General features: G+C 43.5%; 1 protein-coding gene across 1 annotated transcript; it reads right to left on the reverse strand.

Annotated features, from left to right (window-relative positions):
- Positions 1–6,884: 6,884 nt before the first annotated feature.
- Positions 6,885–7,929, reverse strand: LOC116811063 (sperm protein associated with the nucleus on the X chromosome N1-like). Its single transcript, XM_032756186.2, has 2 exons — positions 7,811–7,929; positions 6,885–7,163 (listed from the first exon to the last, which is right to left on the reverse strand). Exons 1-2 carry the CDS (start codon positions 7,883–7,885, stop codon positions 6,930–6,932), a joined length of 309 nt encoding a protein of 102 aa, XP_032612077.1. The 5' UTR covers positions 7,886–7,929; the 3' UTR covers positions 6,885–6,929.
- Between the last annotated feature and the right edge of the window lie 2,389 nt (positions 7,930–10,318).

Below are 10,318 nucleotides of genomic sequence, written 5' to 3' on the forward strand. Positions count from 1 at the left end.
TTAGATTTAAAATCTATGATCCACTCGAGTTTTATGTATATATACATATGAAGAGCAGGTGTTGTTTGTTGTTGTTTGTTTGTTGTTGTTGTTGTTTTGTCTATGGATATGCAACTGCTCCAGCACCATTTGTTAAGCAGACGATCCTTCCTTCTTTTTGTCTCTTGGGAAAAATCAGTGTGGGGCTATTTCTAGGTTCTCTATTTTGTTCCAGTGATCTATGTGTCTATTCTTCTCCCAGTACTACACAGTCTTGATTCCTGTAGCTATATAAGAAGTACTGAAATATGGTAGAGCCATTCCTCCCACCTTATTCTTCTTTTTCAAAAATTGTCTTAGCCACATATACATTTTTTGAGAAGGAGTCTCACATTTGTCGCCCAAGCTGGAGGGCAGTGGGGTGATCTCGGCTCACTGCTGTCTCTGCCTCCCGTGTTCAAGCGATTCTCCTGTCTCAGCTTCCCAAGTAGCTGGAATTTCAGGTACCCGTCACCACACCCAGCTAGTTTTTGTATTTTTAGTAGAGACGGGGTTTCTCCATGTTAGCCAGGCTGGTCTCAAACTCCTGACCTCAAGCGATCCACCCATCTCGGCCTCCCAAAGTGTCTTTGTTCAGTTCAGAAAATTCTAGGACATTATTTCTTCAAGTGCTGCCTTCTCCCCAGTCTTAATATTCTTTTTTTTTTTTTTTTTTCATTTTTGTGACAAAGTTTTGCTCTGTCACCCAGGGTGTAGTGCAGTGACAAGACCTCAGCTCACTGCAACCTCCGCTTCCCAGGTTCAACTGATTCTCCTGCCTCAGCCTCCCAGGTAGCTGGGATTTCAGATGCCCACCACCACACCGGGCTAATTTTTGTATTTTTAGTAGAGACAGGGTTTTGCCATGTTGGACAGGCTGGTCTCGAACTCCTGACCTCAGGTGATCTGCCTGCCTCGGCCTCCTAAAGTGCTGGGATTACGGGCGTAAGCCACTGCGCCCGGCCCAGTCTTTCTATTCTGTATGTCTGGAACTTCTATTGGATGAACGGTGAAACTTCTGGAATCTATTCTCCATTTCCTTTATTACTTTACTTTCACACTTTCTATTTCGTAATCCTTTTCTACTAGACGGTGAAGTAGTGCCGTGCCTGAATTTTTTCATTGGGTTATTCCAATTTCTCTTATGATATGCAAAAGCTTTGTTGCATATTAGAGATGGTTACTTTTACTGCGGATGCTTCACCATTTTCTCCCAAATTTGCCTGTTTACATACACAGTTGTTTATGGTGTCTTTTCATTTAAATGATACTTTAATTTTTACATCTTTAAGTATGTCAGATTCATTGTTCATAGCCTTGGTGTAATGTCAGGAAGTGCCTATGCCAACTCAAGATGTCTTACACTGTAGTATTTTCCTAAATTGTCATCTAGTTCTTTATGACTTCACGTTTTCACATTTAGGTCACTGAATTTTAGAATTTATTATTTTATGTGGTTTAAAGTAAGTATTTTCATCTTTATTTTTTCAAATGGATAGACACTTGTCAAGCAATCATTTATTATACAACCCATCTTTTGCCCAGTGTTTGGAAATGCATGCTGAATTTTACACATAACTTAGTCTGTTTCTTGACTTTCTGTTTTTTTTTTCACTAATCTGTTTCTATATGTATTCATTTTTTATTGTTGCTGTAACAAATTGTCAATAGCTAAGACAACGCTGGACTGGGCACGGTGGTTCACGCCTGTAATCCCAGCACTTTGGGAGGCAGAGACGGGCGGATCGCTTGAAGTCAGGAGTTCGAGACCAGCCTTGCCAGCATGGCGAAACCCCGTCTCTACTAAAAATACAAAAATTAGCTGGGTGTGGAGGTGCACGCCTGTAATCCCAGCTATTCAGGAAGCTGAGACAGGAGAATCCCTTGAACCCGGGAGGCAGAGGTTGCAGTGAGCCGAGATCACCCCACTGCCCTCCAGCTTGGGTGACACAAGTGAGACTCCATATCAAAAAAAAATTTATATAGCTAAGACAATTTTTGAAAAAGAAGAATAAGGTAGGAGGAATGGCTCTACCATATTTCAATACTTCTTATGTAGCTACAGGAATTAAGACTGTGTAGTATTGGGAGAAGAATAGGCACATAGATCACTGGAACAAAACAGAGAACCTAGGAGTAGCCACACACTGATTTTTTACAAAGAGACAAAAAGAAGGAAGGATCGTCTGTTTAACAAATAGTGCTGGAGCAGTCGCATATCCATAGGCTAAAAAAAAAAAAAGAACTAATCTTCATAACTTTATACAAAAAAGTAACTCAAGTGGATCATATATTTAAATCTGAAACATAAAACTAAAAAAAAAAAAAGCTTTTACAAGAAAACACAGGAGAAACGTCTGAGATCTAGGGCATAGTGAACAGTTCAAAAAGCATAATCCGTAAGGAAAAAAAGTAAATTAGATTTCATCCAATTTAAAACTTTTGCTCTGCAAGAAACCCTGTTAAAAGGATGAAAAAACAAAGGGTGGACTGGGAGAAAGTGTTTGCAAACCACATATCCAAGAAAGGACTCACATCCAGAATATATAATGGGTATGTATAGTACTCTCAAAACTCAACCGTAGGCTGGGCGTGGTGGCTCAGTCGTGTAATCCCAGCACTTTGAAAGGTCGAGGTGGATGGAGGGCAGATCCCTTGAGGCCAGGAGTTTGAGACCAGCCTGGGCAACATGGCAAAAACCCATCTCTACTAAAAATACAAAAGTTAGACAGGCATGTTGATGCATGCCGGTAATCCCAGATACGAGGGAGGCTGAGGCACAAGAATCGCTTGAACCTGGAAGGCAGAGGTTGGAGTGAGCCAAGATCATGCCACTGCACTCCAGCCTGGGTAACAGAGAGAGACTCTGCCTTAAAAATAATAATAATAATAATAACTCAATGGTAAAAAAAACAAATAATCCAATTAGAAAATTATGAAAAGATAAGAACATACATTTCACTGAAGAGGAAATAAGCAAATAAGCACATGAAAAGATGTTCAACACTCATTTGCTTCACTAGATGCAAAATAACACCACGATGAGGTATCACTACACACTTATTAAAATAGCTAAAATAAAAGACATAGTGACAACACCAAATGGTGACAAGGATGCAGAGAAACTGGACACCTCATTAAGTGCTGCTGGGAAGGTAAAATCTTACAGCCACTCTGGAAAGCAGTTTGGTAGTTTCTTATAAAACTAAACGTGCAATGACCACACAATTCAACAATTACACTTCAGAGAAGTTAAAATGTATGCCCATCCAGAAACTTGTTCGCAATTGTTCATGGCAGCTTTACTTGTAATAGCCAAAAGCTGGAAATAATCAATATGTCCTACAATAAGCGAATGGTAGAACTGTGGTACATCCATACCATGGAATACTACTCAGTAATAAAAATGAACAATTGGCCGGGCGCAGTGGCTCACGCATGTAATCCCAGCACTTTGGGAGGCCAAGGCGGGCGGATCACGTGGTCAGGAGATTGAGACCATCCTGGCTAACACGGTGAAACCCCATCTCTACCAAAAAATACAAAAAATTAGCTGGGAGTGGTGGCGGGTGCCTGTAGTCCCAGCTACTCAGAAGGCTGAGGCAGGAGAATGGCGTGAACCCGGGAGGCAGAGCTTGCAGTGAGCAGTGATCGTGCCACTGCACTCCAGCCTGGGCAACGGAGTGAGACTCTGTCTCAAAAAAAAAAAAAAAATTACCCGGTCATGGTGGCACGCACCTGTAGTCACAGCTGCTCGGGAGCCTGAGGCAGTAAAATCTCTTGAACCTGGGAGGCAGAGGTTGCAGTGAGCCGAGATCACGCCACTGCACTCCAGCCTGGGCGACAGAGTAAGTCTCCGTCTCAAAAAACAAACAGCATCTCTCACCTACAGTGATTTGAGCTGTGGTCTTGTCTCCTTGGGTTTCTCTGTCAGTCTGATCCCATCTACTCTATCTCCCAGGAATGCTTCAATATTTCTGGTGGACCGCTGACACGCTTTCCTATTTTCCTCTACTGTTAAGAGTTGACCCTTGAAACCATTTTCTTCCCAGTTCGATGGAATGTTGACTGGAGCACGGGATCTATCTGCCATCTTGCTCCAATCATCTGGTTTTAGATATTTTTTGTACTTTTCTCACTATATACGTGTAATTTCTCTCAATTTGGTTTTCTAAATGGTTATTATTGGTATGTAGAAAACCTATCTATTACTGTATGTAATATTTTGTTACCTGTCTGGGTGCAGCTTCCCCTGCATTTTGGCACAAGACTCAATCTGTTTCATTCTCCAAAAGAAAACTGACAGGCTGGGCGCGGTGGCTCACGCCAGTAATTCCAGCAGTTTGGGAGACTGAGGAGGGTGGAGCACCTGAGGTCAGGAGTTTGAGACCAGCCTGGCCAAGATGGTGAAGCCCCATCTCTACTAAAAGTACAAAAAACAAAACAAAACAAAAAACAATTAGCCATGTGTTGTTGGCGCGCGCCTGTAGTCCCAGCTACTAGGGCAGCTGACGCAGGAGGATCACTTGAACTGAGGAGGTGGAGATTGCAGTGAGCCAAGATCGCCCCACTGCACTCCAGCCTGGGCGACAGCAATTCTATCTCTAAAAAAAAAAAAAAAAGAAAAGAAAAAGAAAAGAAGAAAATTCACATCACAGGCAATAGATAGTTATAAAAGGATACTTTATGGAAGATTTCACAGGAGAGACTGATGGAAAGAAAGAAGTATATATTTTACAGAGCTAAGCAGTTCACTGCAAAAATCAACAGAACTGCTTTTTTCTCCAAAAATAGTACCCGTAAGCTATATTACTACTGGTTCTTCTAGTCCTTCCCCCTACTCCAAATCCTAATTGTCCATTTCCTTATTGGGATAATTTTCCTCTGCCCAGATCTGGGTCCTCCACAACACTTACCACTGTCTTCGGGTGTTTGAATGCCCATTGTTTTAGCTCAGGTTCACAAGGAGACAGGCTTTGGGCCATGCAGGACACATCTAGGCAGACTATACTGAGAAACCATGGCTGGAACCGTGCAGAGGAAGAGGAGAGGAGAGGAGAGGAGAGGAGAGGCAATTTACGTACCTGACTCTCACTCCTGGTTCCTTTTCTTATTGGTCAAACAAAATTTACCCCACAGGCACGAACTCCCCCACACTTCTAGATTGCACCATCTGCCCCTTTGGCAGCTGTCTGGGAAGCCAGATCCCACACTTTGAAGTGTAGTGTTTCATACAATCCAAAAGTGGTAGCAGAGGCCAAGCATGGTGCCTCACGTCTGTAATCCCAGCAATTTGGGAGGCCGAGACAGGCGGATCATGAGGTCAGGAGTTTGAGACCAGCCTGACCAGCATGGTGAAACCCCGTCTCTAGCAAATATACAACAATTAGTCAGGCATGGTGGTGCATTTCTGTAATCCCAGCTACTCGGGAGGCTGAGGTAGGAGAATCACCTGACCCCAGGAGGCAGAGTTTGCAGTGAGCTGAGATCGCACCACTGTGCTTCAGCCTGGGCGACAAAGCAAGACTCCATCTCAAAAACAAACAAACAAACAAACAAAAGTGGTAGCAGAAGTCAGAAAGTCCAGGTATGTAGCTACTTTGCCTGGTTGTACAGCAGCAGCCAAGGGTGAAAACTGAATACTCTCACAGAAGTCCTAAGTTCACCAAGTAATTGCAGTACCCATCTGTGTTAATTAATTGCCTTTATCTGAAGGAAAAATAAAACTCCTATCTCTATGACAACCAGGTGCTTACAGCTTAGAGTAAGTCACCTAGGCTAAACTCCCCTGGTGACAGGGAGACAAGGACATCATCTTTCTAGACGTTCACATTTCAAAGATGGCTCCAAGGCCCTGAAGAAAGACATTTCCAGGGGACGGGCGTGGTGGCTCATGCCTGTAATCCCAACAGTTTGGGAGGCTGAGGCTGGAGGATCACTTGAGGCCTGGAGTTCAAGTTCAAGATATTCCTGGGTTCTAGGGTGGACAGAGGCTTACATATCAAAGGAAGAGTTTATAAATACAAATTTTCTCAAGGAACTGCTCTGAGGAAAGTGAAATGGGGAAGGTCTCTTCTTGCTCTTTTGGCAACAGGAAAATCTCAATTTTCTGTTTAGTTACACTTATAGTTTCCCCCTTTTGTTATTCTTTTATAGTAACAGTACAATTTTCTAATTGTCTCCACTGCTTTGAAATGAGGCTCATTGGCACTGGAGAAGCTGGTTCATTCGCACAGTCAGCTTTCACATTCCCTGTTTTGATCAAGATCTTTCTTTGAAAACCTCACAAACCTCAGGTGATCCACCTGCCTCAGCCTCCCAAAGTGCTGGGATTACAGGCACAAGCCACTGTGCCCAGCCCTATAACCAATGTTTTTAATTGTATCCCTCTAGAGAGAGTGAGCAGAGATGTCTGTGTATGTCTGTATTGTGCTTTGTGTTTTACAGAACATTTACTCTTTATAAAGCACATATTTCTAACCTAGGAAAATATCAAATGGAAAGGGGATGGGAATACCTTTGATATGTACATTCAGCAGAACTATGTGCTGCCGGGTACAGTTGCATGAACATATACACATCTCCACTTCCTGTGAGATAAAATTTTAAGAAGAAAATTTTCTTTAGGAATCAGTCTTCCCCCAGGCCTTATTTACAATGTCTGGCTTACTGTCAACCTGTGGGTCTGCCCACCAACCCTACAGGACCTCATATCCCTCCCTTCTCAAATGCCTACCTCTTCCCTTCCCTTCCCCCCCACCATCAGAAAACAGGCAGAGATATACACAGCCATCAGCTTCTCAAACTTGATTTTATTGTAATCATCACCGTTGGTGGTGAGGATTTGTCCAATTTGGTCTCTCCACGTTTTGCCAGTTCTCCCCAGCCTGTGAAGATCATCTTTCAGATGCTTATGGGTCTTCTTCCTCCTTGGCAGATGTTTCAGCTGATATTTCTAGTACTTTGTCCTCCTCCTCTTGCGCGGGATTGATGGAGTGCTCCGGGGATTGATCCTTCTCCCGTCGATTTGAATATATTTTCTTCACCTTCCTGTAGCGAACCACTAATAGTGTTGAGTATTCAGATGTTTTCATCTTTTTCAAAGTCGGTTTGGGGGCTGAGTCCCTGTTTGGTGTCTCCTGCATCTGTTAAGAAAACAGGGAGAGGCCAGAAAGACATTATTTTGGGTGAATAGGATAGAGACTGGATAGCAAGGGGGGCTTCATGAGAAGAAGGAATGCAGGTTGAGGAAGGGGTTTGATCTAGAGAAGAGAACGAGGTAATCACACAGTAGGGATCTATGGGGAAGAAGAAGAGGAGCATGGGTAGGGTCATCTGTTAGTCCAAACTGCACAATTTTGTAAGTTCTTTGCTATTTTGCAGACCTTGGTCAAAGTGAAACATCCCATGGGGGTTCAGGCCATGAGAAACATCCTGCCTAACCACCTGTCCACAAGGCGGACAGAGGCCCAACTAAAGAAACATCCCTATCATATCTTGCTTGGCAAAGTTCTAAGGAACACCACAATGATATTCCACCAGAAAAAGGGCCAAACCACCTGATCATAAGAACATCTTATCAATATCCTGCCGGGCAGCAAGCCATCCTGCCCAGGGCCCTCCCACCCATACCTATAAGCACCCCAGCCTGTAAGCGGCGGTGGGCTCTGGCATTAAGCGGGTCCCCCACTTCCACAATTGTCTGCGATATTCCCGTGTTGCTGTTTGAGCTGCCCCCCTCTGTGTGTCTTTCTTTCACCCTCGCCTTCGCTTCAAAACCTAACAATCTTACCTCATCATTTTCATCGTCGGACTCGCAGGGGCTCTTCCTCTTCTCCCCATTGGTGCTGGGAGGTTTACTATCCATAATGAGGCTTTTGTAGCTTTTGAATCTTCCCAGTGGCCCAGAGCTCTTGCCCTCCCTATGTATACCCTCCTGGTGACAAGGCAAAGCCACACCCTTGAGCTTTGTTTGATCATACAGGCAGTGTCCCAGCCAATGGCAGCCCTAGGGTGTCTTAGACATCACAAATCACCACTGCTGACAACTCCCTGGGCTTGCGGGCGAGGGGTGACAGGGGTGTAGAGCAAACCAAATGCTGTTGTTGTTTCAGCATCCCCTGAAGATGCATCCCAAACCGATCTGCTGCCGCTCCTCATTTCTCCATGTTTAATGTTCATGGTTCACATGGAAGCAAGAGGATGATTCCTTCAAGCCCTTCCCCACAGTCATTCCTATTAAGTGATTCACTCTTTTGTCCTCCAGCCCTCACCATGACTTAGTATTTTCGATGTCTCACCTCAAATCCCCCAAGCTAGTGTGGCTACATTTGTTTATTGGTGGGGATGTGAATTATCCCATTTCCCTCCTACAGTTCCTTCATATGCACCTTGAAGACCATTTACCTTTGGGCTACTGCCAGGCAAATTTCAACCCATGTTCTTTTACCCAATGTCCATGTAGTTCTTTTAAATTTCCTATTTCCAATCTGAAATAATGGCCTTCAGTCTGTCAAAACTTTAGTGAATAAACATTCTTTACCGTGTATCTTAGTCTTGTTTCAAATCAGGGGTGTATGTTCATAGTAAATGTAGTATCCCAACATGAATTCTACCAGTATGTGGGGTGGGGGAAGGAGTAAATATTCAAGTTATGGAAGTTGTTCTGAGTATTTACCTGCAGGATACTACAATCTAAGACTAACATGAGGGTACAAGCTTCAAGCCTTGGTGGCATCAAGCCTCCGTGGCTTCCATGTGGTGTTAAGCCTGGAGATGCGCTGAGGGTAAGAGTTGAGGCTTGGGAGGCTCTGCCTAGATTTCAGAAGATGTATGGAAATGCCTGGATGTTCAGGCAGAAGTATGCTGCAGGGTTGGATCCGTCATGAAGGACCTCTATTAGGGCAATGTGAAGGGGAAATCTGGGGTTGGAGCCCTGACACAGAATCTCCACTGGGTCACTGCCTAGTGGAGCTGTGAGAAAAGAGCCACTGTCCTCCAGCCTCCAGAGTAGTAGATCCACTGACGGCGTGCTCTGTGAACCTGGAAAAGCCACAGGCATTCAATGCCAGCCTGTGAAAGCAGTCATGGGGCTGTACCCTGCAAAGTCACAGGGGTGGAGCTGCCCAAAGCCTTGGGAGCCCACCTTTTCCATCAGTGTGTCCTAGATGTGAGACATGGAGTCAAATGAGATTATTTCAAAGGTTTAAGATTTAATGACTGCCCTTCTGGGTTTTGGACTTGCATGGGGCCTGTAACCCCTTTGTTTTGACAAATTTCTTCTTTTTGGAATGGGAGCATGTACCCAATGCCTTTATCCCCATTGTATCTTGAAGGTAATTAACTTGGTTTTGATTTTACAGGCTCATAGGTGGAAGAGACTTGCCTTCTCTCAGATGAGACTTTGGACTTGGACTTTAATGTTAATGCTGGAATGAGTTAAGACTTTGGGGGACTATTGAGATGGGATGATTGTATTTTTCAATGTGAGAAAGACATGAGATTTGGGAGGGGTCTGGGGCAAAACAAGATGGATTCTGTCTCCCCATCCAAATCTCATGTCAAATTGTAATTTCTAGTGTTGGAGGAGGGACCTGGTTGGAGGTGAGTGGATCATGGTGGTTGTATCTAATGGTTTAGCATCATCCCCCAGTGCTGTCACATGGTAGAGTCCTCACAAGATCTGGTTGTTTGATCTGGTGTAGCACTTCCCCTTTGCACTCTCTCTCTCTCTCTCTTTCTCTCTCTCTCTCCTGCTCCACCATGGTAAGATGTGCTTGCTTCCCCTTCACCTTCTACCATGATTATAAGTTTCCTAAGGTCTCTCCAGCCATGCTTCCTGTATAGCCTGCTAAATTCTGAGTCAATTCAGCCTCTTTTCTTCATAAATTACCCAGTCTCAGGTATGTCTCTATAGCAAGAGAATAAACTAATACAATAACTTTATCAAAAAGGGAAAAACATGTTTTCTCTGAGAAATATACCATTAAATAACTGAATGAAAAGCAATGAGCTGAAAGAAAATATTTGCCAATCTGACAGAAAACTTTTACCTGGCATATACATATAAAGACTTTTTAGAAATCAATTAAAACATTCAAACAGCAAATATGTGAACAGACATGAACAAAGAAGATATGTGGATGGCAAATGATCATATAAAAAGATGTCATTGAGAAAATGCAAATGAAATCGTTGAAGTGATACCCCAATACTTCTGTTAAGATGGAAAAAGAACAACAATAACAACAACCAGGAAACACCAGGTGCTGGTAAGGAGGCAGAACAACTGGATTCCTCA

Source organism: Hylobates moloch, unplaced genomic scaffold (assembly GCF_009828535.3).
Source record: "Hylobates moloch isolate HMO894 unplaced genomic scaffold, HMol_V3 SCAFFOLD_7, whole genome shotgun sequence".
In the NCBI taxonomy this organism is placed as follows: Eukaryota; Metazoa; Chordata; class Mammalia; order Primates; family Hylobatidae; genus Hylobates; species Hylobates moloch.